This window comes from Paramisgurnus dabryanus, chromosome 5, assembly GCF_030506205.2.
Source record: "Paramisgurnus dabryanus chromosome 5, PD_genome_1.1, whole genome shotgun sequence".
NCBI classification, from domain to species: domain Eukaryota; kingdom Metazoa; phylum Chordata; class Actinopteri; order Cypriniformes; family Cobitidae; genus Paramisgurnus; species Paramisgurnus dabryanus.
The window spans coordinates 10,881,086-10,908,004 of NC_133341.1; the positions used below are offsets into that span (position 1 = coordinate 10,881,086).

General features: G+C 37.5%; 4 protein-coding genes across 6 annotated transcripts; 1 reads left to right on the forward strand and 3 right to left on the reverse strand.

The window, feature by feature from the left end:
- Positions 1 to 518: 518 nt before the first annotated feature.
- shpk (sedoheptulokinase) lies at positions 519 to 6,837 on the reverse strand. Its single transcript, XM_065267090.2, has 7 exons — positions 6,488 to 6,837; positions 6,254 to 6,395; positions 5,858 to 6,041; positions 5,567 to 5,719; positions 4,042 to 4,217; positions 1,278 to 1,478; positions 519 to 1,093 (listed from the first exon to the last, which is right to left on the reverse strand). Exons 1-7 carry the CDS (start codon positions 6,644 to 6,646, stop codon positions 699 to 701), a joined length of 1,410 nt encoding a protein of 469 aa, XP_065123162.2. The 5' UTR covers positions 6,647 to 6,837; the 3' UTR covers positions 519 to 698.
- Positions 6,173 to 8,100, forward strand: emc6 (ER membrane protein complex subunit 6). 2 transcript variants are annotated; one of them, XM_073814626.1, is made up of 2 exons: positions 6,173 to 6,197; positions 7,297 to 8,100. In XM_073814626.1, the coding sequence occupies exon 2, from the start codon at positions 7,316 to 7,318 to the stop codon at positions 7,646 to 7,648; it is 333 nt and encodes a 110-aa protein (XP_073670727.1). In that variant the 5' UTR covers positions 6,173 to 6,197; positions 7,297 to 7,315; the 3' UTR covers positions 7,649 to 8,100. The 2 variants fall into 2 exon arrangements, with proteins under 2 accessions (XP_073670727.1, XP_065123166.1); XM_065267094.2 differs by lacking the exon at positions 6,173 to 6,197 and adding an exon at positions 7,017 to 7,196.
- A 1,205-nt stretch (positions 8,101 to 9,305) lies between these two features.
- p2rx5 (purinergic receptor P2X, ligand-gated ion channel, 5) lies at positions 9,306 to 19,382 on the reverse strand. 2 transcript variants are annotated; one of them, XM_065267088.2, is made up of 12 exons: positions 19,183 to 19,382; positions 18,397 to 18,547; positions 17,968 to 18,039; positions 17,739 to 17,814; positions 17,511 to 17,595; positions 17,340 to 17,420; positions 11,933 to 12,074; positions 11,606 to 11,745; positions 11,050 to 11,143; positions 10,898 to 10,963; positions 10,700 to 10,785; positions 9,306 to 10,557 (listed from the first exon to the last, which is right to left on the reverse strand). In XM_065267088.2, exons 1-12 carry the CDS (start codon positions 19,314 to 19,316, stop codon positions 10,266 to 10,268), a joined length of 1,419 nt encoding a protein of 472 aa, XP_065123160.2. In that variant the 5' UTR covers positions 19,317 to 19,382; the 3' UTR covers positions 9,306 to 10,265. The 2 variants fall into 2 exon arrangements, with proteins under 2 accessions (XP_065123160.2, XP_073670728.1); XM_073814627.1 differs by lacking the exon at positions 19,183 to 19,382 and adding an exon at positions 18,929 to 19,150.
- Positions 19,383 to 21,285: 1,903 nt separating this feature from the next.
- On the reverse strand, positions 21,286 to 24,841 carry LOC135748795 (polyubiquitin-C). The gene is made up of 2 exons (XM_065267087.2): positions 24,683 to 24,841; positions 21,286 to 23,771 (listed from the first exon to the last, which is right to left on the reverse strand). The coding sequence occupies exon 2, from the start codon at positions 23,769 to 23,771 to the stop codon at positions 21,486 to 21,488; it is 2,286 nt and encodes a 761-aa protein (XP_065123159.2). The 5' UTR covers positions 24,683 to 24,841; the 3' UTR covers positions 21,286 to 21,485.
- Between the last annotated feature and the right edge of the window lie 2,078 nt (positions 24,842 to 26,919).

The following is a 26,919-nucleotide window of genomic DNA, read 5'->3' on the forward strand; positions in this document are numbered from 1 at the left end:
CAAACCAACAAAATTAATGTTATGGAGTGGCCAGCCCAATCTCCAGATCTTAATCCAATTGAGAACTTGTGGGGTGATATCAAAAATGCTGTTTCTGAAGCAAAACCAAGAAATGTGAATGAATTGTTAAAGAATCATGGAGTGGAATAACAGCTGAGAGGTGCCACAAGTTGGTTGACTCCATGCCACACAGATGTCAAGCAGTTTTAAAAAACTGTGGTCATACAACTAAATATTTTCATAGTTTAGTGATTCACAGGATTGCTAAATCCCAGAAAAAAAAATGTTTGTACAAAATAGTTTTGAGTTTGTACAGTCAAAGGTAGACACTGCTATTTTTTTGAACACACCCCTTTCAACTAATACCCCAATTGCACAGCCTTAAGAGCGTGCATATCATGAATGCTGGGTCTCATTTGTTTTCTGAGAATCTACTGAACCTACTGGTAACTTGTTTGCCACGTAGCAATAAAAAATATACTAAAAACCTTGATTATTCTGGTTAGTCACATTGTACTGCTATTATTTTGAACAAGACTGTATGTCATATTTGACATTTTTCTGTGATAACCCAGAGCTGATCTTAAGGGAGAATTTAGCCTTCTTTCCTTGTATCCAACCAATAAACAGTAAATAAGCTTGTAAATGGCCAAATATCTTTGAAACTATCTTTACATCCCAGCTGCATGGTGTCTCTTCTATATTTGATCATTGAACACCATGGCAACCCCAACAGCTGAGTCCACATCTTTTCCGTAGACTACAGGTAACGGAAATACTGCTTCAACTTCCTGTTGCAGAACAGTATTACACGATAGAGCACTGCCACTACCAATAATTCTCTTCACACCTGCAGCCTGTAGACTTTGAAGGGGCATCATATTGGCCAAGTTCTGAATAATGCCCCTGCACACTGCCCGAGTCACGTGACCCAGTGAGAGGTTATTGGGTGAGATTTGACAGACACTAGCGAGGGCGGTGGGGTCATGCCGTTCTCCTAACAGTGTCGGGGAGACAACTAGGTCAGTTTTAGGTTGTGTCAGGGCAGACTGGATCAGCTGGGAGTAGATTGTGGACTCACTCACTTCTAATCCTATGAGATTAAATGGTAAATATATGAGAAGTATAAACATAAGAACCAATGATCTGTGAAAACATGCAATAACAAAAGGAAACAATACTTCAAGATATCAAGACTTTAGTTTTCTATATTAGTATGACTAAAAAAACAGATGATAAAAAATTATTAAATGATGATTTAAACATTGTTGATTTACCAAATTCCTTCATCCATGATCCCAACATTCTGACAAATGTTGCCATGGCATTGCCTCCATTAAGAGACGCAGCCACTGCCAGATGAGATCCGTTGAAGTACGGGAAATAAGCAACAGAGGAGAGGGGGTCTGGAGAGCTCGGTGGGCAGAACTCAGCAGGCATAGCGAACGTTAGCTGGGCTGAGGTGCTCATATTGAGAACTGTTGATTAAGCATGACGCTTTATTATTCATCTGTGCATGTATGTACACAATGTGAAAATTATTGTGTGATAAACTGTACACAACACTGACACATGCCAAGTCATTTTCGTTTTAAAAACACATCAAGATTATCAAGAATTCTTCTTGTGAAATACATCAGGTTACACAAAAACAGATAAACTCTGAGAATTTTTTTATTTTTGAGCCAATTTTAGTTTTAATTTTGACACTTAAGTAAATTAAGCCTAAGCCATTCAAATTCTACAGTCGTCTTTATTCCATATCCTGTTTTTATGTGAGAAATGTTGCACAAAATTCTCTCTTATATACAGTCCATAAGACAGATGCTATCTCTTATGTCCTCGGGAGAGGTCAATGAAATCTTCAAATTGATTTCAAAAAGATTTTCAAATGCTATTAGTGAAAGCATCTCCACCTGGAGGTCAAACTGGTAAATACATACAGATGAGTATACTATGATTGTTGTTTATGCATGAGCTTATATGCCTCAGATACACCAATAAAACATTAATAGATCAAACAAAAAATATTACAAGCAAAACCATATGTGACCCTGCATGTGAAAACCCAGTCATTTTTTTTCAGTCATTTTTTTGTGATTTATGAATAATGAAATCATCTTACATGTTGTAAAGAACATTCTGTGAAAATATAATCTTAATAACTTTAATATTACCAGTTAATATTAAAGTTATTAAGGTTGTGTTTTCACAGAATGGCCATAGAGACAGAGCGCAACGCATCATAACCTGAAAACCATGCCCACTGGGGGGGAAACAATCCAACCCTCTCCATTTGTCATTTGTGGCTTATAACAAAAAACAGAATAACACCTAAAAGCTGCTGTGTGACAGGGGGCTCTATTTTAACGATCTGAAACGCAAGTGCGAAGCGCAACGCGCAAGTGAGTTTGTGGGCGGATCTTGGGCGCTGTTGCTATTTTCCCGGCGTGAGAAATAACTCTTGCGCCGGGCGCAAATCAATAAGGGGTTGGTTTGAAGTAGGTTCATTATTCATAGGTGTGGTTTGGGCGTAACGTCAAATAAACCAATCAGAACGCTAGCCAACATTCCCTTTAAACGCAAGGGCGCAAGTTCCGTGGCGGGTTGGTATTATTATGACGGATTTACCAGGCGCACGCCAGGAGCGGTTCACAGCCGAGGAGACCGACGTCCTTGTACGGGGGAATCCCACGCTTGCCAGCATAAATCGGGCACGCCGTGTAACGGGAGGTGGATCTGCCTCAGGACTTGACGCCAGCAGAGGACATCGCTGCGTCCACCCTCACCGCTGAAAGGGTTTGGGGGCTTTGAAATCGGACCCAAGAAACGCAAGCAAGGTCCAACCCCAAAGTACTCTTACAAATCAAGTTCATATACATTAAGGTTTGTTATGAAAACATTTTAACTATTATTTACATAAAATAAACGTAATACAGCCACACAACAAAGTTATGAAAATATTTTAATCGTTATTTGCATGAGAATAAATAAAAACTATCACCACAATGCTCACCACTATGATTCCCCTTATCTCGTGTATTAATATTTTTAAGTGTAACAATTTATGATTTGCAAAAATAACTGTTGCATCTGTGTAGATTAGATAAGCAAAGTGTATGCGCGTTGTGCACGCTATACATTATGGTCAAGCATGCGCCCTTAAAATAGCATAATGAACCACGCGCAACGCGCCACTGACTTTAGACTAGTTTTTTTTGGTTAGTAGCGCAATTGTTTTTTGAAACTGCAAAATAGCATAAGAGATGGTTTGCGCCGCAACACGCCTCCTTTTTGCGCTGAACCGCCCAGGGAGCGCAAGTTCATTCCCTAGTTTGCTGACGTGCATCTGTGGAGGGAAAAACCCCGCTGTGCGCCGGCGCAAAATACGAATGATACATGCGTCACTGACAAAGTCAATTGCGCTGGGTGCAAGATAGGGCCCAGGGTGTTCAGCTAACAAGCCAAAAAACCCAGGAATATGTTTTTATAAGCTGTCGACCCCAAAAAACAAGCGTTTAAAGACACAAAAGTGGATCCAGGCAACTTTTCATAGTACTACTATTATTAGAACTACGCCCACTTGATCGGCGGTCCACTTTTGTCTCCTTAAAGGCTGGGTTTTATGGCTCGCTAGCTTATGAAAACTTATTTCTGGGTTTTTTGGCTTGTTAGCTGTACACCCTGTCACACAGCAGCTTATAGGCATTATACTGTTGTTGTTTGTTATAAGCCAGAAATGACAAGGAGGCAGCCTCAGGCAATACAAAGGGAATTGAGACGGTAGGTTTTTTTCCCCCGGTGGGCGTGGTTTTCAAATTAGAATAAATGCGCTCTGTCTCTAAATGTACATTTAGGCATTAAACAGACACTTTCATCTAAAGCGACTTATAACAATAAAAATCAATGAGTGAAATCGAACTTTGATGCTGCTAATCTCATAATTCACTTTTGAGACTTTAGCCGGAATATCACAAGCAGGAATCTGCATAAAATGCAATTTGAATAAAATATAAATAAACCATCTGATAGACATTGTACCTGCGTCTCCTGTGTCAATCATGCATGAATATACACTACACTGCAAGTCTCCTAGCGCTGCCCCTACAGGTGTTTTAGGAGGGATGCCAAACCATTCAGAACAAGTATGACCAGCGACAGCTCCTGACTTTACCACTGCAGGCAAGAGGTGCACAGGAAAACCAGTAGTCTGAAGACTGTAGGATATGAATAAAAAAATAAGTCAAATTCAAGCTTTACAATACAGCCAAATTCTACACAGAGTAAATGTGGTTTCAGCTTTTAGTTCCTGGAAGGTCAGGGTTTCCACACTTTGTGAAAAATTCATGTTCATGAATTTCATAAAGGGTACCCAGACTATAAACCAGGGCGGGGCAATCCTGGTCCTGGAGGGCCACTGTCCTGCAAAGTTTAGCTCCAACCCTAATCAAACACACCTGAATGTCATTTCCAAGTAATCCTTTAGCCTTTGATCAGATTTTTCAGGTGTGATTAATTAGGGTTGGAGCTAAACTTTGCAGGACAGTGGCCCTCCAGGACCAGGCATGCCCACGCCTGCTATAAACACGTATATGGTGTAATAGTTTAACACTGGGATTGGCTATATATGAAATAAAAAACGTACAAATGTCATAGGTTTAAAGGAAACACCACCGTTTTTCAATATTGTACTATGTTCTTACCTCAACTTAGACGAATTAGTACATGCCTATCTTTTTTCAATGCGTGCACTTAATTTTTGTACAGCACGTCGTGAATATGTTAGCATTTAGCCTAGCTCCATTCATTCCTTAGGATCCAAACAGGAATAAATTTAGAAGACGCCAAACACTTCACAGTAACATCATCACTCCTGACTACCCCCCCCCCCCCCCACTCAAACTTTTGTCAATTTTACTGCACCCAAGGTCGTTTTATTTTGTGCCACCATACTTATTTGTGAAACTACTCATGTAACAGTCTTTAAATAGGGAAAACATGGAAGTGTTTGATGGCTTCTAAATTCATCCCTTTTTGGAGCCATAGGAATGAATGGGGCTAGGGTAAATGCTAACACATTCACAACGCGCTGTACAAAGGTTTAGTGCACGCATTGAAAAAAGATAGGTATTTATACATTTGTCTAAGTTGAGGTAAGAACATAGTAAAATATTGCAAAACTGTGGTGTTTTCCTTTAATAAACTTTGAAAAAAGATTTTCACTCGGAGGATGCCATCTTGTTTAAATCACAATAAATGACGTCAGAAGGTTGCAATCAAAACCTGTTCTACTAATGCTACAGCAAGGAAAACATGGTAAACTGTCTTCAATCAGTAGATTGAAAAATAATGTGAAACAGAAGATGAGAGTTATAAACTCACACAGACAGGAGGTGGCAGTATGGAGTCTTGACACCTGCATATTTATAAATATGCTCTATTGTGACCCAGAATAGGGTCCATAGGCTCAAATAAGTTGTATATGTTTACGCTTGTATATGTTTAAATGTTTATACTTTAGAGCAGTTTCAGGAGCAAATCAAATTAAATTTCTTATTTCACTCACATATTTTCGTTCCATTGGTTGGTGGTTGTGTTGAAGTAGCCCCAGCTGGCGGCATTTTGTGCAGTCATGACACAATTGTCAAGGTTACACAGCATGGAAACTACATAGTCTTGGATGGTTCCTGCCACATTGAAACCTGACAGGAACTGCGGCCTGATTCAGGAAGGTTTAAAGGTCATGATTACCAAAGCCTTCAGTACATGATACAGTTTAAATAACTTTTGGGCTTAACGGACATCAAGTGAAATTTGTTGAAGCCATCTGCAAACTACATTGTGACTGTGATCCTACCTGTTGATCTTATACCAGAAGATGGTTGCACAACCAAAGCCTGTGGCTACACTCATGTGGGAGTCTGGTAGAGGCAGAAAAGAAAGAAAGGATTTGCTGCATCGCCCATCCTGCCAGGTGATCAGCTGACTTATGCCTTTAGGAATGTATCTAGTGACTGCATCTGTCTTCAGCCATTCACAACCTAATGAAGACATAATGACAAATGATATATGGTACATGAACATGGTGTCCGTGTATCTTAGAATTGATTACCAAGGAACACACAAGCTGAATGATCTTGAATACACAGCAAGTCACAGCACGTGCCACATGTTTACATGTAAAAGCAATCTAGTTGGTGAGTGTGATATTAATATAATTAATCGTGCATTGTTACTCTGGATAAATGTTGACCTGCGTTTGATTTCCACAGCAAAATGCCATGCATTTGCCCACATATTCCAATACGCAATACTTTTTGCAGCTTGTCTTTGGGTAAAGCATCCATGCATCGGTCCAGAGCGGCGATTATTAGTACAGGATCCTGCTCTTTTGCCTATAAACAACAACAAAAACAAACTTGTCGTGCTTGTATATTGTTAGTCCGATAAATGAGGTTGCTTATTGTTGTTGCTATCTGTTACTTACATGAGTGTCTTGTGTGCAGGTGATGTCGGAGTTTGTGGGGAAACTCGCGCAATCTGTCACTGTCTTTGACTGGGCATCCAGAAGCACGACTTTTACAGACGTCGTGCCCAGATCCATGCCGAGAACAAATCCAGCAGAATAACTGGGCGATGTCGCCATAATGATCTATTTAAATCACTAGTATTATGGTAACTATGCGGAAGTAATTTGATTTCATCGATAATAAATATGTGTCATGGTAAAATATCCTTGTTTAGTAGTTAGTTCATGTCTGTCTGCAGAGTAGAGTCCGAACTGTCTATTTCGTGAAGCGTAGTTTTTGACCCTTCGCGGAGTCCGTAGAGTGGGTTAGAGGTGAATAAAATAAAACTTAGATGTAAGGGGGAAATATTAAAATTACAGACATTAACGTGTACCAACATTATGTCGTATTCAATTAATTACAATTTAATAAAAAATTGAAATACAGTAAGAATTAGATTTTCACAAAAAGTCCCGAGATGCTTTGCGAGAAAATGGCTGACAGAGGATGACAAACGCTGCGTTTCATTCATCAATAGCCATATTTTCCTAAATAATTCATTTCTGGGTGAAACACAGTATTGGACGAACACCTTATGATGATCGGGAGTTTTTCGCAGACTATACATTCTTAAATCACGGAGGCAAACTCTTCTTGATTCTGTCATTTATCATCTTGACCCTGACGGTAAGTAAAGGGGGCTTTAAACGGTACCCACAGTGCGATCTTAAAACAGGATTAATATTACCATCTATGTTTCTTCTCTCTCCACTCTGTTTACTTTTAGGTTGTTTTAACATCAAAACATGGCAACAGTTGCAGCTAAACGCGAGGGACCGCAGTTCATCAGCGAGGTGTCTGTCAGGGGAAACGCCGCTGTGCTCGACTACTGCCGAACATCCGTGTCCGCTTTGTCCGGGGCTACAGCCGGTATACTCGGTTTAACGGGACTATACGGCTTTGTATTTTACTTTCTTGCATCCTTCTTGTTATCGTTACTCCTAATTCTTAAAGCTGGTCGTCGATGGAACAAGTGCTTCAAATCTAGACGACTGCTCTTTACCGGAGGGCTCGTGGGGGGCCTCTTTACCTACGTGCTCTTTTGGACTTTCTTGTACGGAATGGTGCACGTGTACTGAACAGATTCCTAAACCAGAAAATATAACAGCAATTCAATGTTGATGTAGAAATTAACAAGGTAGAGATGCTAATCTCGTAATAGAGATTAGAGTAGAAAGAGTGTTGATTGCTGTACCATTTATCTTGTCCGTTACTTTGCCATGGCTAAGCCATTAAATCTTACAACATTTTTTCAGTAATAATTGATTGCACTGATTCTCAATTATTTAAATATCGTGTGTTGTCATTCTTTTCCACTCTTTTAACTTGATATTTTCTAATACTTATTTTCAGAGCAGGAATGGTTTTGGAATGTAGTATTGTCCTTTAACAACACTTATCTGTTTGCTTTGCATAATGTGAAACACTCTGTGAACTCCAGGATTTGCCAAGAACAATGTAAAACCAACATAAATCACATTCATCTTTATTAGATATTATCAAAAATAAATCTTTAACCTTATTGATTTAATTGGGTGTTTTTGTGTGAACTTCTATTATGACTATGATGACAAAATTACGATGAAAATATAAACATGGTGTAAAATAACAGCTTACTAAAGTTTAAGTAAATTTACTGACGTTTCCCAGGTTTAATTATAGAAAATAGAAAAATGAAAAATTCAGTTTCAGACTGTGAGCAGGTATAATTTTGTATACATATTTATGTTTTACATTTTAATTCAAATTTTCTGTGTCCATTGTTTAACAAAATGTTTAAATATTTTGACAGACACTTCTAGGCCAGTTTAATACTAACTGTCTAAAAGTTTAGACACGCTTTACTATTTCCCAGTTTTAGAAAAATTCATTCACAAAATCCAAACTGATGCATGTTAAAAAAACATAAATTCTTAAACATTTTACATTTCAGCAGCTTCTAACAGTCTGGGGGGGTTCTTGAAGGAGTTGCCAGGTATTTGTCTACAAACAAGAAGAGCTCAGATGCAAAACCCTCTTAAGTATGTCTGACATGTTTTCTTGTAAATACATTTTTTTACCAAACACTTAAAGAGCACCTACATTGCTAAAAACAACATTATTTTGTGTATTTGGTATAATACAATGTATTATTTTTGTGTTCAAAAACACATTTTCCACATATCATACATTATGTTGCTCCTTTATACCCTGCCTCCCTGAAACACGTTAATTTGCTTTTCGTTCTGAAAAGCGCATTGTCCTCGGATTGGCCAGCTAAGCAGTACGTTGTGATTGGCCTGAATTGGAAAATACGTGCTTAAAAACAACGTTATTTTGTATATTTGGTATGATTAAATTTCTTGTGTGGTTATGGTTAAAAAACACATTATTTTCCACATCCCATACATTTTTGTAGATCCAGATTTCCCTCTCTTCTTGAAATGTGAATCGGACAATATGTGCTCTTTAATAGATTCTGCCCGCAAACTGGTATTTCTGAATGGCCTGAGGCTGGGATTAAGCTGATTTGAATTTAAATATTTAATGATCCTGTAATACATGCAGAGAGCATTCTGTTAATATCATTATCTCATTTTTGAAGAGTGGCGTTTAGTGACTTTTGAATTTGAGCTCATATTTGAAGAGTTCAGGCAAAAACCCGTTGGACCAAACTTTTTTATGCTCTTAAAAAAAAATAGAGACAATTGTGTCAAAATAATGAAATATTTAAGTGGTGTAATTATGAACTGAGAGTGAGAACTTAATAAAATATTTTAATGTATGGTGTTTTAATATATATATAATAGAACACTTATAACATTTCAAGAGTAATATTCAAGTTAAAGATTTGGATGTATTTGTGACCCAGTCTGTGAAAACCCAGCTTCAGTGATTTTTTTTGTACTTTACTGTTCTCTACATAAAATCATTGCACATAGTAATTAATAATACTGTAAGTAAACAAGTAAACTACCTTTTCTGTCGCTGGGGTGGTAGCCCACGGTTCCATTTTACTTATACTAAACATAATACAATGCCCCTTTTTGGGTTCCTTTAAAGGTACTGTTTCCACGTTTTGTACCCCTAAAATTGAACTGGAACAGAATTGTTCCTTAAGGTACACAGTAGGTTCTTAGGGAATACTAATATTGTATCCCAAAAGTTACAGCATTTCAATGTGTTGTTTACAAACAAAGGTACCTATGAGGACAGTTGTGTATCTTTTTGTACCTTTTTGATGCTCCTAATCTCATAATTTAGATTTTGAAACTTTAACCTTAATTTTACAGACAGAGACACTTTTTTGCAACTTAATGTAACCATCAGAGATCATAAGATAACATTTCTTAATCTTTCCCTTTTTAAATTTATTTGAAATAAAAGCAGTGAGGTGTTGCAGGCATTTTCAAGTTTCAATATTCATTCATTCATGGCTTGAAAATTATGTCTGTTTTCCAAACATAATTTTGATGCCGAAGTCAGATATACAATAAATTATTCAGTTTAATGATTTACTTTAATCATTAAGGTCTGGTGTACTTATAAATAATTTAGGATTTTTGTAACAAAAACTTCCATTGCCACCATAAAAACTAGAAAAAGTTCAAACAACAGGACTGAAACTTTCCTGCTTTGGCACGGTGCATTGATCCATTGTCATACCTTTTGTACATCCACAGTATATCCAGTGGGATTTAGTGTCAGTAAAATCTTCTACTGGTTGTGGTGCGTTTTTAAGGGCGAAACAGGAGAAATCGCCTGTTTTTCTGTACCCGGTTGAGTCCTCAATGAAAATAAACCCAGTGGCTTTCTCTCAGGACTGTGTGTTTTTGGTGATGACCCCATGGGCTGAATTTCTTTCTCTGGGTTACTGTTGGACTGAGATATAACTGATGTCAGTGGCTGCATCTCTGCTGCCTCTTTTTCTTCCCGCTTGTGTCGTCTAGTATGGCGATGATGAACATGATGTCTGTGCTTTTTCTCTCTGTGCTTTCTAGGTTGTTTCCTACAGGTATAAACAGTTTGCAAATAATAATTCACTGGATTTTTAAAGTTAAATCGTTTAAAAGGCAAATAAGAAGCAACATTAATTCATAACCTCTTTAAAATGGTACCTCCATCATACAAACCGATGAGGAGAATCTTACTTGGTTATTGCCTCAAATTTTGTCTCTCGGTAGAAGGAGCTCTTGCTCATCATGTAGAGAAGAATCATGTCACAGGCGAAAACTGCCTATAGAATGAGATGAGCACATATTATACAAGAGTCCACTGTGGACCAGTCTCAACAGACAAAAGTCAAAAAATATTGGAAGTTTAAATTTGTGTCTGGTTCATATACTTACAGCGCCCATTAGTGCAAGTCCAGAGCCTATATTGATCATTGTAGGAATAATGCTGAATTTCCCAGCCTAGAAAACATACAGGTTGATAAAGTACATATTTTCACTTTATATATGACTTCAATAATACAATTTAGATTTAGTATTTTTTTTACCTTTCCATTCACCATTATATCAAATCGAATGCCGTACACTTTATATAGATTCCGATAGGTCTCCCCTGCTGCATCTTTGAAATATCGAGCAAATCTTGATAAGGAGAGAAAAATACATCAACCAATGTAATCATTCTTTTTTAAATGAAGCAAGATATTTTAAAAGAAAAATGAAAGGTGGTTTAAGCTGTTGTTTAAAATATCACAAATAAATTTCCAATAGCCATCACTAAAAATAAATTATACCCGTCTCTGTGAACAGCTCTGCTTTTAAAAATGCTAGGTTATATCAACCCATGCTTGGGTCCAATATAAACATGTTAATTTAACCCAACAGTTCGGTTTGTCCCATTTTGACCAAACAATCGGTTGAATATAACCCAACATTTGTTTAAATAGTGTATATTAACTGCAATAAAGAGTCAAGCCAGTGACCCATTTAGCAGGCTGGAAGACTATAAATGAATTATTTTGGTATCAGGTTTGTTGACATGACTTTAATAAAAAGAAAAAACGGAGAACCTTTGTGGTTGAGCTAAATCAATCAGAGCAATACCTGAAGTTATAACCCGAAGTGAAAGAGTTGACTGAATGTTCAGAAGCATCCAACCGTGTGAAGCTATATTCAGGGATACAATGTGATTCATCTTTATCCAAATTACAATTCCACTCAATTCCAACTCCAATAGCTCCACCCTGTATATGCAAGGAAGTGAGAAGGAAAAAATGAAATATGAATATCCTGTTGCAGCTTAGACCTATATTTGATGCTTTATTTGTTTCCATCTCTGAAACAGATTTATCAAAAAATAGCAACATTATATATATATATATATATATATATATATATATATATATATATCGTACCATTTATAGCACTTGCCTTTTTTGCTAAATCCTGAAAATTGTAGCCAGTCCTTTGTATCACGTCTCCCACACGAAAGATAGGACAATAGGGGTGATCATTTCTATCATATGTGCATGTCTTCAGATATGTGCTATTTCTGGACAGTAGGACATTTGATCTTTAATTAAGACACACAACAGAACAAAAATTATTGTCAGTCGGCATGAATGTTTCTAATAATAGCAGTAAGCTCTTGTTGTCACAGTTGTCTGTATAACACTTTACAGTAAGGTCTCATCTATTAATATTAGTTAATGCCTTAGCTAAGAATCAAAGAACATATCAGTCTTTGTTCATGTTAGTTAAACAAATGCAATTGGTTATTGTTTTTTTATGCTTGTTAATTAGGCATTAAATATGAAACATTTGTTTTTTCACTATTAAATGCTGACATATTATGGTGCATATTATATCTCAGAACAGTGCATATTGGTACTAAATGCATACATATCTTTACCTAAACGGTACACATTATTTGGGACTTTTTAAAGTGCGTAAGTGTACATGTACACAAGTGCATGAATAACATTTTATACAGAACTGGAAATGTCAGTGCAGTGTGTGCAAAAACAGAGGAACAAGTGTCACCCTGTCACCTAACTTGAAATGTGCAGGGCTTGTTGTTGTCATTGCAAAGGATATAAAGGCAGCCATTCTGAGCATATGCACCCCACACTGTGTTGGTATAAATAGAGATGAGCAAGAGCCAGATATTCAAAGCAGCTTGTGCTGTGCCATCACTATCCAAACATAACCCATTACTGTGACCAATAAAGTCTGCTCTTTCACACAGCTACATGATGTAAAGCACATGCATATTGCATAAGCATAAATCTAGATTCATTTTAGGACTTTTTGTCTGTATGTACATTGGTAATGACTGCATGATGGAACGATACTGCAATGTTTAGTTCATGTTTCTATCTCAATTATTTAGCTTATTCTAAAAACGTTGAACAGGCTGTATTTTAAACACAATAACTGAATTGTGCATTCTTACCTGTGTAACCTTTACCTTTAAATTATTTATTCTATTGCCATTACCATGCCCTACTATTTTGTTAAATGGTTTATTTTTGGGTAACTCAAATGACTTAATTTACTCATGAAATGTACACAGCAAAATCACTAGTGTTAACTGTATACTGCTGGTGTTTATATGAGTACCACCAGACCTGGTGACACACATATATACACCAGCAGTGTACATTTAACACCAGTGGTTTTGCTGTCTAGCCAGAAAAAGCCAAACAAGACAGGAATTTAGCTAAAATTTCCTTGTACAAAAGTAATTGTCTAAAAAGACTACAATGCATTGTTTTAGCAGAATTCAGTAAGAGAAGAGATTTTATGCAGTTGAGTGTGGTTTGCAAAGTAAATAACATGCAAATTATTTAGCTGGGAGAAACTTACACTTTATGAAGTGCTGGGTTACTTTAAACCCAGTGCTGGGTCAAAAAGGGACAAACCCAGACGTTTGGTTAAACTAACCCAAATGTTTATATTTCACCCAGAAATGGATTTAAATAATGTAGCACAATGGATTAAAACAACCCAGCATAGCTTAAATTCCAACCCGATCAAAAATAACCCAGCATTTAAGTGTGGTTGAAATAAGCTACATCTCAAGGAATATAACAAGTTAAACACAGATGTATAATATAATTATGCGACACACACTTTAGCATAACATCTTCAGCATACGCTACTGGTAAACAAATACTGGTAAGCAGGTCGTAGCAGCAAACACACTGGCCCTCATTTATCATTCTTGCGTAGAAACGGGCGTATATGTTGGCGTAAGATTATGCTTACACTCCTCTCACCGCCTGATTTATGAAACTGTGCGTACCGATGATATTCAGGTGTACGCAATATCTGCCCTTCATAAATGCCGCGGCTGAAAACGATCGTCATTAGAATAACATGCCCATATAAATTCAAGTCTCCGCCTCCCCCACGCCCTCATTTTACGACATTGACACATGGAAGACGGCAAAGAAGACAAACCGGGGAAGTGGAAAGAAACAAAATTATTTTATTTGGGAGTTTAAAGAGCGGGATTAAAGACATTAATAATTGCATGACATTTTGTAATATTTGTATTATTATTTTTATTATTAATGACGCTTAAATGATATTTAGAAGAATAATTATTTATTATTATTATTATTATTATTATTATTATCATTATTATTTACTGTTGCCTACATCTAAATTATATGTCTGCTTAATGGTTCGGTTAAGTTTTTTAAAAATAATATTTTAAAATGATGTAGTAACTTTTGTAGTGTGTTTTTCTGTATTTACATACAGTTGTTTGTTAGCTAAGATCCAGTTTGATACGGAGCTCCGGATATAATTCAAATTAACAATTTGTTGCCACGACATCCACATGTTTTACTAGGCTAATTCATAATTTGAAGTAATAATAATTGTAATAGTAATTACAAAATATTATAATAATTAATTCCAAGGAACAAACTGTTGAATATTGGGAACTAATTTTATATTTATGGCCATACTTTAGACTAAATAAGAAAAGGAAGTGTCCATAATGTAGCATAAAAGATAATTCGTGGCCATGATTTTGTCCGCATACTATCATATGATCGGATTTATGGCTCCATTCAACACAAGCATTTTACCTTTCCTATTAATGTGTAGCTATTTATTTATCATCGAATGGTATGTAACTAGCTTACGTTTTGATGCATTATTACCATGTTTTCGTAGCAGATCCTTGTGCTTTCTTGCAATGTGCCGCTTCAGATTCCAGGATTGCTAAACTTTTACAGTCTCTCCGCAGTCCCTTTCAATGTTTTCTTCCTGTCAATCTTAACTTTGAATTTTACTTTACATTTATGTATAAGGCTTGAATTCCATAACTTATTGCTAGACGTTTCTACAGATTCTCGAACAAATTATCAAAGGGCGTTCTGGATTAAACGAGCGGTCCTGAGCGAACGGAATTTTCGGAAAAAGGCGCTCTGATGGTATTACCGCACCGCTCAACGCTCCGATCCGCTCACGTGCTCTGCCCTGAAACGGCTCGCAACATAAGGAATACATATGCATACAAATCAAATGCTTTGGTAAAGTCACACAACATTGAAGTTCATGTTGCATAAAAATAAACACTGACGTTTATAATTACTATGTTTTAGTTTTTTTTTTTTTCTACAGTGGGTCATAATATATCATATATTTTAGTTTGTCAGTGCGTTGTGGTGTTAGGAAGTGTTTGCGCATTTCTGCACTAACTCAAAATGTGCGTACACCACCTCCTGAGCTGGCGTAGGATTTGAGCGTGCCGTACGCCAATGTCCATATTGATAAATCTCAAAGTCACCGTGGTTTTGGGTGTACGCCAGGTGTACGCTGGAAATTTGGTGTACGCACTTTTGATAAATGAGGGCCACTGTGCGTTAATCACAGTGTTGGAGGTAACGCATTACAAGTAACGTGCATACCGTAATAATATTACTTTCGAATCGTCTTGAGCCAAGGAATCAGAGGAAGCAAGAATTTCGTTTCTAGGACATACGGATCCGAAGTTATAAGCAAAAACGTAAATGCAACTTTTGACTGTTGGTGGCGCTAGCAGATTTGAGATAGAGACTCCAAATTTGCTGTGGATAATATTTGGACTGTCCTCTGTGTGCCAAATTTCATAACTTTCCTATGTACGGTTCTATGGGCTGCCATAGACTGCAAGGGGAAAGGAAGAATAATAAAATCTAGCTGCAAGCAGCAATACCGGGGTCAAGCCGAAAAGGGTAAAGTAACACATTACTTTATAAATGTACACATTAATATTTGAGTTACTTTTGTAAACATGTAATGCAAGTTCCTTTTCAGTTTAATTAATTTGATTAAAAAATATATTTTTTTACTGAATTAAATTGAACGTAGTCACTGTCGTGGAATTTTAGCCGCATCAAATAATACTCACTAAGAGTCAAAGTCAAGGATCACACAGACACACTGTCGACAGAATTTTCTTTGTCTGAATTTTTATATTCTGCAGAATAGGCTCTCACCCCCGTGGTGCTAGAAGTTTAAAAACCTAAGAGCCCCGTTTACAAGGTTGAGCACATATTTATAGTAAGATACTGAAAAACACAGTCATCCCATCTCCACCCATGATCCAAAGATTTCATCATAGTTCCAGCGTCACTTAGAAAATAAACCTTCAATTTATCAATGACTAAGAAACATATCAGTTGAAGCACATCTGGTCAAATAGAAGAAATTATTTTGTTCTCAGTGAAACTCTACCGTTTACTGAGTTTTTCCACTTGTTCATCATTTTCATCTTATCTGGTAGGACTTTGCATAATGTTCTAGTCTTTGGACATTTTACTACTGAACAGATGGAAAGAACAGAAATCTTTCACTAGAACAGAAGAACAGGGTTTTCCATTTAACAATTATAAGTTCATAAACTATAATTTAAAATAAAAATAAAAAATCTTCCACTACAGTCACGTAGAATTATGCACTCTTATGCATGCGCGCATTAGCGGAAACAGTTTGAATCACAAACAGAGATGGCAGGCCAGAGCCTAACATTTTTGTGATGGAAATATGCAGTTTCAGAATGCAGAACTTCTCAGTCATAAAAAACACCGGCAAGACCTTAAAGAGATCAAGCCTCAGCCAAGTAAGAAAAAGTAACGCCAAAGTAACTTAAAAGTAACGTAAGTATTACTTTTTATAAAAAATAACTAAGTAACGCAATTCATAACTTAATATTGTAATGCATTACTTTTAAAAGTAACTTTCCCCAACACTGGTTAATCATGCTGAATTTCAGACACTGTCAGAAAACTATCGTAGGCTACCAAGCCATTAAGAGCCATGATCACAGAAATTGCTGTCTTGGATAGCATAGGTGTCATTTACACTGGGGACGCTGGGGACATGTCCCCATCACTTTTTGAAATGGATGATTTTGTCCCCACCACTTTTTGAAAGCATTTGGTTAAAATGTTCTGAAAAATCAAGTGATGCCTATGCGACTTACGACTGGTTTTGTGGTCCAGGGTCACATTAGTTGCGTTGTATGCTTATGGTGTGTTTTCTTTTACATATGTAATGAATTTCATTGTAATCATTGACTACAGTATGGTGCTTTGGCACTATTCGGTTGAGCAAGGGACTGTTACATGTGCAGTCAACATTGTTGATGGTTTTATGCTGAGTATTTTCGTGTTGTTGACTGGCCTACGTTATACCCATTTTTGATGTGCCGTTATTCAATATTTTTCCCGTCCTGCTTTAATGTTTTTTCATCTGATCTGAATTGACAGCCAAAAATCGTGCAGTGTAGCCCGTGCTTAAAACAAACAACAAGATGGTGCCTGTGCTTCTGACTTACTTGGAGAAGCCAAATTTTGGAAACTTGATGAAGTTCTTTACATAGACTGTGAAGTTCTCTGCCTTTGCCAACATGGGCTCCCTGTTGCAACATTTGACACATTACACATACAAGCTGATGTTGCTTTTCTATTAACAGTTGATTTACGTTTTATTATAAGACGTCTCTTACTGTGGTGTAAGGCCTTGCTCAACAGGGCACCAGGCATGAATCTCACATGTCCTTGTGTGGTTTATGCAGAGTCCTGTCTTCACTCCTGAATTAACAACAATAAAATGCAATCCTCTTAAGGCTTGTAAAGTTAAACCTGCAATGTCACCCTGTCCTCCTGTTTTCTAAATCAGCAACTGTTCTACTTAATACAACTTTATGTTTAATAAATGTAGGTTTTGTGCTTACCGTGGCCTGCTATGACACTTTCCCCTTCCACGCAGTCTTTGTGATAATTACATAAACCATCTGGCACCTTTGGATTCTGAAAAAAAAAATGAAATGAACTAAACTAATGCAAATAAACTCAGTGATTTCATAATGTACAGATTACTCCACATACTATATCAGCACAAATTTTGATAACATAAAACACTTTTATCACATTTTTGTGCAGAATATAAATAACGTCTCTTACCTCGGGGCAGAAACTCAATCTTTGGTTTTGTGTCACTAGGTAATTTGTCACAATAAAGAAGACCCTGTCCCCCTTAAAAACAACACATGTTATGTATATTTTTTACATTAATCTCCATAGCACATTAAAGCTTCATATTTTGGATCATGTTGTGGGATCTACTGAATTCTTTTGTATTCAGTATCTAGCCTTTATAAATAAGAAAAGGTAATGTTTATAAAAGGTCCTAAAAGAACCATTTGCATGAGAATGCATGTAATCCTTGACTCTACAATTGTCTTTTCTGTGCCAGCATAGCCCCTAGATGTTATCTATTTGAAGTTTGCATTGAAGTTTGCATATGGGTCGAAAATACATGAATAGAGATGGTCATTCAAAACCACCTAGGGCACAAGGTTAGCAGCAAATACATAAGAGTGGTGCATTTACTTGCGAAGGGATGACATAATCCTCTGCACCCCATAGCTGAAGACCGTGTGTGCTGCTGTTGGTAAGATCTACACCCTTAAGTTTGGTGAAAACAGAACTCTGTATGGCTTCTTCAGTCTCTTGATATCCTTTCTTCCAAATAAACACCCACCTTAAGAGGAGAGGTTTACAGACACACACAGAGAAAGAGAGAGAGAGAGAGAGAGAGAGAGAGAGAGAGAGAGTACTATATATGGCCAAACCATTATGAAGGGTATACAATGATCCCACTTTAGATTTAAGTTGGTTTTAATGTGTAACATTTGTAAATGGCCCATGCTATATTTGATTCAGGTCATCTTACATTCAACTTATACGGTCAAGAGTTTCTGTGTCATTTAAGAACCCTACAGATTAATCTTCCCAACCGCAAACATACGTTAAAACTATTAGGGGGCTAAAGAAGACGCTTCTGTCAGTTTATAATACATCTACAAAATAAATACTGATTGTTAATTACCATCCTAATGTATTTAAAGAAAGCACAACTTACAAAACGATCGACCACACAACCAGGTGCGGGACATTACCGTGCATTCAGTCGTTATCTTGCCATAAATAACATCCGATCAAGAAAGAACTTTAATGACAGCTTACACTCGGTTTGCTTGCTAATGGCGGTATTAACCGCAATTCGTCAAAACAATAAACAATTTAATGCTGTGAAGATTTCTACTACTGAAGATCTTATAAACTGAAAGAGTCGTGCAGTCAACGTATTAATGTAGCCAAACATAAGGCACATACCCGATCAGATATCCAATCACGCCCAGTTGAAGGAGTCTGAATAATACTCCGACCTTCTTGTTTTTGGCGATGATAAATTTCTCTGTTTTGTAATCGAGTAGCGAAAAGAGAAAGCTCCCCCAGGTCTGAGCCATGCTCCTGCGTGTCAATGACAGCCACCGTGCAGCTGTCTCGCTCCTCTGACTTTAGCGCACCCGGTTCTTCCCCCTTATTAACTGCGAATATTTGGTCAAAACTATTTGACTTATTCTTTAAACGTATAACACTGAGTGTAAGTAGTAAATAATGCATTTCTTTTGGTAATTGTCCTGAACGGAATATGTCAATTAACGTTAGACTTTTCTTCTGCTTGTGTTTCATGAATGAGTAGCCTATTTATATTTATGCAAGCTTATTTCCACTTTCAGAATAAGTTTTTTTTTTTATCAAAATCAATAAAGCAGCCAAGTGATAAAGGGGTTATGGACTAAGAACCAGACGAAAGCATTTTAGGAATGTTTTAAATTGAACTATTTCAAGTTCTATTATTTATTAGTCTTTGTTATTTTTTATTTACAAAAATAAACACATTAAAATTCTGTATACTCGGCGTCAAGCGGCAGGCTCCGCCCCGTCTTTAAAATCTGCGTTTTAGCGCCTTTTCAAGTCCATTCCGCGGCCAAGGCACAGAGCAGAGCGAACGGCGAAGGTGAGTACATACTGATAGATGACATCTCCATCTATGTAGTTCAATATTATGAAAACTGTACATACTGTGATGCGAGAGCAAAACAAGACGCTTCATATCCACTGTAAAAAAATATCACCCCTTGTTTATATACAGTTCTTAACTTCCATTGAAGATATCATTTAAAACCATGTTTGGACATTATTTTCATTTAATGGAAACATATTATGGATGTTGCGTTAAAGGGATAGTTCACTTTAAAATGAAAATTCTGTCATCATCCTCATTTTGTTCTAAACCTGTATGATTTTTTTTCTCTGATGAACACGATAAGATATTTTGAGAAATGATGGTAAACACACAGCAGTAAGTGACCATAGACTTCCATAGTAGGAAAAAATATTTTGGAAGTATTGTGATAAATGACTAAGAAAATATTTTGATAAATGATGGTAAGCACACAGTTGACCGTACCCATTAAATTCCATCATATTTTTTTATTCCTACTATGGAAGTCTATGGTCACTTACTGCTGTGTGTTTACCATCATTTCTCAAAATATCTTATTGTGTGTTCATCAGAAAAAAGAAATTCATACAGATTTAAAACAACATGAGGATGAGTAAATGATTACAGAATATTCATTTTAAAGTGAACGATCCCTTTAACGCCCATTGCCACCATGTAACCCCCCCTGTTCAAACTTTATGGCGCTGATACACAAACAGTAAAATTAAAAGTGATAAATTATTTGACATCCTGGGTGCAGATTTGCTGACTGCTACCTTGTTTTGTAGAAGACATTTGGTGACACCTCCTTTGAATTTACAGGTCAACAACTGTTTAACAGACCTCACAGGTGCAAGTGTATTAAAAGCGGTTCTCTCTCTCACACACACACACACACACGACAATTGAGTTTAATATTAACCATATTATAAAGACATTTTAAATATTAATCATGTTGAATATATTTCAGTATTATTTAAGGAATATGCAGTTAAAACAGTGGTTGTCAACTCAAGTCCTTAGGCCACCCCTCCCAGAACGTTTTATATACATGTCTCTATATAAAATGCCAGATTCAGCTTGTTAGCATTAGAAACATTCTGGCAGAAGTCTGGTGTTTTATATAACAAGACATCCAAAACATTCTGGGAGGGGGCCCCGGGGACTGTAGTTAAGAACCAGTGTTAAACAAATCCAACTTTATCCTCACTAGTTAGTCTTTAATCACTCAAGTGCAACCCCAATACCTAATTTTTAATAGGACTTAAACTTTTTTTTACCATTTAATCTTTTCAAATGAACCGCCTTCGTAATCCATTCTGCAATTTACAAAGTCCTTGAGAAATTGTTGCACTCCCATTTACTTAAATTTGTGAAAAGAATACTTCATATCAAGTCATGAACAAACACAAGGAAACAAGCAATCGTACATTTCAATGCTTTTATTTATCCATTGTTTTGAGAATAAATGGTGCAAGAAAAAAGGTAATGTGGTTTACTTTTAATAAAAAAAAGCAAGTGTTATGGTAAAAACAAACAAATGGAAGCTGAAAGTGCATGTAAACAGAGACTGAAAAAACATTAAATATAATTTGCTACAGATGGACAGTTGACTTCAATTTTATAATTAGAAACCTCCTCTTAGGCGCAGCACAAGATGAAGGGTGGATTCTTTTTGGATGTTGTAGTCGGACAGGGTGCGCCCATCTTCCAGCTGTTTGCCAGCAAAGATCAACCTCTGCTGGTCAGGGGGAATGCCTTCTTTGTCCTGGATCTTGGCTTTAACGTTCTCAATTGTGTCGCTTGGCTCAACCTCGAGGGTGATGGTCTTGCCTGTCAGGGTTTTGACGAAGATCTGCATGCCTCCCCTGAGACGCAGCACCAGGTGCAATGTGGATTCTTTCTGGATGTTGTAGTCGGACAGTGTGCGCCCATCTTCCAGCTGTTTGCCAGCAAAGATCAACCTCTGCTGGTCAGGAGGAATGCCTTCTTTGTCCTGGATCTTGGCTTTTACGTTCTCAATTGTGTCGCTTGGCTCAACCTCGAGGGTGATGGTCTTGCCTGTCAGGGTTTTGACGAAGATCTGCATGCCTCCCCTGAGACGCAGCACCAGGTGCAATGTGGATTCTTTCTGGATGTTGTAGTCGGACAGTGTGCGCCCATCTTCCAGCTGTTTGCCAGCAAAGATCAACCTCTGCTGGTCAGGAGGAATGCCTTCTTTGTCCTGGATCTTGGCTTTTACGTTCTCAATTGTGTCGCTTGGCTCAACCTCGAGGGTGATGGTCTTGCCTGTCAGGGTTTTGACGAAGATCTGCATGCCTCCCCTGAGACGCAGCACCAGGTGCAATGTGGATTCTTTCTGGATGTTGTAGTCAGACAGTGTGCGCCCATCTTCCAGCTGTTTACCAGCAAAGATCAACCTCTGCTGGTCAGGAGGAATGCCTTCTTTGTCCTGAATCTTTGCCTTTACATTCTCAATGGTGTCGCTTGGCTCAACCTCGAGGGTGATGGTCTTGCCTGTCAGGGTTTTGACGAAGATCTGCATGCCTCCCCTGAGACGCAGCACAAGATGAAGGGTGGATTCTTTTTGGATGTTGTAGTCGGACAGGGTGCGCCCATCTTCCAGCTGTTTGCCAGCAAAGATCAACCTCTGCTGGTCAGGGGGAATGCCTTCTTTGTCTTGGATCTTGGCTTTTACGTTCTCAATGGTGTCGCTTGGCTCAACCTCGAGGGTGATGGTCTTGCCGGTCAGGGTTTTGACGAAGATCTGCATGCCTCCCCTGAGACGCAGCACAAGATGAAGGGTGGATTCTTTTTGGATGTTGTAGTCGGACAGGGTGCGCCCATCTTCCAGCTGTTTGCCAGCAAAGATCAACCTCTGCTGGTCAGGGGGAATGCCTTCTTTGTCCTGGATCTTGGCTTTTACGTTCTCAATTGTGTCGCTTGGCTCAACCTCGAGGGTGATGGTCTTGCCGGTCAGGGTTTTGACGAAGATCTGCATGCCTCCCCTGAGACGCAGCACAAGATGAAGGGTGGATTCTTTTTGGATGTTGTAGTCGGACAGGGTGCGCCCATCTTCCAGCTGTTTGCCAGCAAAGATCAACCTCTGCTGGTCAGGGGGAATGCCTTCTTTGTCCTGGATCTTGGCTTTTACGTTCTCAATTGTGTCGCTTGGCTCAACCTCGAGGGTGATGGTCTTGCCGGTCAGGGTTTTGACGAAGATCTGCATGCCTCCCCTGAGACGCAGCACAAGATGAAGGGTGGATTCTTTTTGGATGTTGTAGTCGGACAGGGTGCGCCCATCTTCCAGCTGTTTGCCAGCAAAGATCAATCTCTGCTGGTCAGGGGGAATGCCTTCTTTGTCCTGGATCTTGGCTTTTACGTTCTCAATTGTGTCGCTTGGCTCAACCTCGAGGGTGATGGTCTTGCCTGTCAGGGTTTTGACAAAGATCTGCATCCCTCCCCTGAGACGCAGCACAAGATGAAGGGTGGATTCTTTTTGGATGTTGTAGTCTGACAGGGTGCGCCCATCTTCCAGTTGTTTGCCAGCAAAGATCAACCTCTGCTGGTCAGGGGGAATGCCTTCTTTGTCTTGGATCTTGGCTTTTACGTTCTCAATGGTGTCGCTTGGCTCAACCTCAAGGGTGATGGTCTTGCCTGTCAGGGTCTTGACGAAAATCTGCATGCCTCCCCTGAGACGCAGCACAAGATGAAGGGTGGATTCTTTCTGGATATTGTAGTCTGACAGGGTGCGCCCATCTTCCAGTTGCTTGCCAGCAAAGATCAACCTCTGCTGGTCAGGGGGAATGCCTTCTTTGTCCTGGATCTTGGCTTTCACATTCTCAATAGTGTCGCTTGGCTCAACCTCAAGAGTGATCGTCTTGCCCGTGAGGGTTTTGACAAAGATCTGCATCTGTAAGTAAAATAGGAAAAACAAATTAGCAACTTTGCATGCACACCCATCTTGTCACATATGATGGGTTTCTAACGATATTATGTCACAGCTTTTTATGAGCATAAAACACCAAACATGCTGTAAAAAAAAATTTGGGAAAACATGAACAATGTCCAGACCTCCCGATAGGGAAAGACTAGTGGGAAGTTAAAAAACAAAACAAAAAACACTACTGTTTTCAAACGCCATTTTAATGTTGCAATTACGTTTGCGACCACTAGCAGAGACTGCTTACAGTAAGGAAATTAAAATAATAATAAATTCGGTTAAGTAATGGTTTATTTTTATATTAATCGCTTTGTATTTTCACAGTTTGTGAAAATATTTTAAAAAGTTATGATAAAAGCGAGGTATGATATCAAAAATTATTCACTACAAGCAATCAGCATATTTCCTATTACTTTGTATTTCTTTACAAATAATTACTACTTTCAAATGATCGTTTCAAATACTTCATCTTTAGTGGTCTAAAGTAATTCGTTTAACATACTGAACTGAAAACAAAATCGAAAAAACGAGATGTAGATTCTACTGCGCAACATAAAACATCCTTTCTCTAACATGGCGGTCTACAGTACGTTAACAAAGAACCCGGATGTTCACCGAGTCCTGTGATTCAGCAAAAAATATGACACGGCAAATTAGCGCGTTAGTAGACGGATTTAAGAATTTTACAAAAAAACAAATACTTCAGCAGAGAAACTTAAATAACGTAATATTTGTGTATTTCGTATTTACAAGCATTTTGATTAAAGTTAACATTACTTATCCAGCGCGGCAAGGTAAACCCCAAACGTTAAACCGATTATTCACAAATACATAAAAACTATAAGCTTAACATTTTTAATCAAACAGACAAATAGTCTTACCTTTATAAACGATTGTTATCTGTGTGTTTCTTCAAATAGAGACGAGTCTTCCTCTTCGTGGAATAATGCGGGCAAAGGCGAGTGCTGTTGAATTTATACAAACGCAGGATCGTGACGTAGAGGGTACGTCACATGACAAGATCCAACCGCAGTTACAACCCTTATTTGCTAAAACATTAACAAAATACATAAAACAAATTCCATACACTGGCAATATGTAGGTATAGTTTGTTTTGTATCTGTAATGTAAAATATACATATAAAATATTTGACAAAATTAAAATAGACGAGGTCTCTAGAATATGCGAGAACTGTGGATACACCTCTCCGGTAGTGATTGGCTGGTTGAGTTGTTTGTTTATCTTTGGAATGCGGGACAGTCAGGAGGCAGCATGGTGCTGTTTCATAATATCAACTAGTTTTCATGTGATAATTCAAAATCTATTTCAGTATATTGTTGGTCTTTTTTTTCTTTAGCTATTTTTTATCCACAAATCCCCAATTATATTATCCACAATTTCCCAAATTTCCGTGTTTTTGTCAGTATTTCTGGGTGATTATAATTCTTACGTTTTGTTTTTGATGGGCACAGAAAACAAAGATTTAACCTTCTATAATTCCCCTCTGGCCGTTTTTTAAAGTTTTGATTCCTGTTTGTTACAAATGAGTACATGGTACAGTTTTGTAAGTGTTTTGTAATTGATCATAAAACAAACATCCTGGAGGAAAAAGTTTTCTTGCCCTCCAACACAACCATAATTTGGGATTTTTATATTTATTTTCACCTAATTAAAATAAGAAACGTTTAGACGTAGCATAGTGTGTCCCATCAAAATTGAGTGTTTCCAAAACAAGTTCCTTATTACATAAAAATTGTACTAGGTCTATAAAGCTGTTCCCATATAAAAGTATTTATATTTTAGACTGGCCTTATCTAAATAGATATTTAGTGCTGATGTCCAAATATTTATTCGTTTCAAGAGCTAAAATGAAATGTAGTTCATATGTATGTTTGTGTATCCTGTAGTAGTGGACATTTGAAGCGGAATCTTTGATTTGTCAATGTAATCATCTTGTGTTGCCATGGGGGATAAACAAGCTGTCATGAACACAGCGAAACTTCAAACAAGATGAACCAGTTTTAAATTGTGCTTAAGGTTTTTCGCGTAACCACCCATGATAAATGCCATTAAATAGTTACTAGAGATAGCTGAACATTTACTGGCTTGTTCTAGAAAAAAAATCTAAATTATGAAACCATCTTTGAGATTTGTTTGTCTGGATAGTCCTTCACTTAGTGGATTAGTAGGCCTATCATTGTAGGATTAGGTCACTGTTATGTTCTGTCAGCTGCTAAAAGATTATCCCGATCACAGATCTGAGTCAGTCTTTGTTACATTTCAAGTCATTTAAATCCAAAAGCATGTATCATGACAGCCAATACCGTATCATCAAGTACAATAATAAAAATCCACTGAAGCTTTAAAATGTGATCCAGGTGATCAAGAAGATTTAAATATGATAATTTTAGATGTATTAAAATCCTACTGCTTAGCATTTGACACGTCAACCACTGAAAATGCTCATCATCTATAGAACCAAAAGTGAAAAACAAGAGAGTTGAATATTGAACAAAGTAAGACAGGTGTCAGGGGTTAGTCAAGTGAATACAGGACAGCAGTGTTTTAATTTCTTTCCTAAACACATGGCACATGTTATAAATGTAAGCCTTTTTTCCCAGTCCTACATGTTGTACAGTATGTACAGCTTTTTCCTAGTGTTTGTTTGCTGGAAATAGTCTTTATATTGCCTAAGGCATATTCCATGAGCTGCCACATCACAAGCTCAATAGTATTTGTTCAGAATCATATTTTTATGTACCTTGAACGTGTGCTAGTTTCATAACAACCGCATATTACTTGAGGTTGTTGTCAACATGTTCCTGTTACCTAACCTATCATCAACATACAATATAAACAATACAGACTGTTAATAAGCTTGTACTAAGACTGGACAATTAAAAGTTGTTTATATTACAAATAAATAAAATGGTGTTTAACATCTATCAAAGTTTTTGGGCTTTTGCGAACCACATATACTGTATATTAAGTTCAATATATTCGGAGGAACATTTATCTTTCGGCCATGATCTTGGACTTTGTCTGGGCTTGTCTTGTTGCAACAGCTGAACGAGAGGAACCCGATGACTTGGCAGAAACATGTGACCCAGCAAGTCA

Bases quoted from the DNA above. Each gene is read 5' to 3' on its own strand.
- shpk (XM_065267090.2), bottom strand. From the start codon at position 6,646: ATGGCGACATCGCCCAGTTATTCTGCTGGATTTGTTCTCGGCATGGAT. The intron at 6,396-6,487 runs GTAAGTAACAGA...TGTTGTTTATAG, and splicing joins CCTGCACACAAGACACTCAT to GCAAAAGAGCAGGATCCTGT. The intron at 6,042-6,253 runs GTCAACATTTAT...TGTCTTCATTAG, and splicing joins GCTGTGGAAATCAAACGCAG to GTTGTGAATGGCTGAAGACA.
- emc6 (XM_073814626.1), top strand. From the start codon at position 7,316: ATGGCAACAGTTGCAGCTAAACGCGAGGGACCGCAGTTCATCAGCGAG.
- p2rx5 (XM_065267088.2), bottom strand. From the start codon at position 19,316: ATGGCTCAGACCTGGGGGAGCTTTCTCTTTTCGCTACTCGATTACAAA. The intron at 18,548-19,182 runs GTATGTGCCTTA...TCTCCTCTTAAG, and splicing joins GTGATTGGATATCTGATCGG to GTGGGTGTTTATTTGGAAGA. The intron at 12,075-17,339 runs GTAAGTCAGAAG...TCTTAATTAAAG, and splicing joins CCAAAATTTGGCTTCTCCAA to ATCAAATGTCCTACTGTCCA.
- LOC135748795 (XM_065267087.2), bottom strand. From the start codon at position 23,771: ATGCAGATCTTTGTCAAAACCCTCACGGGCAAGACGATCACTCTTGAG.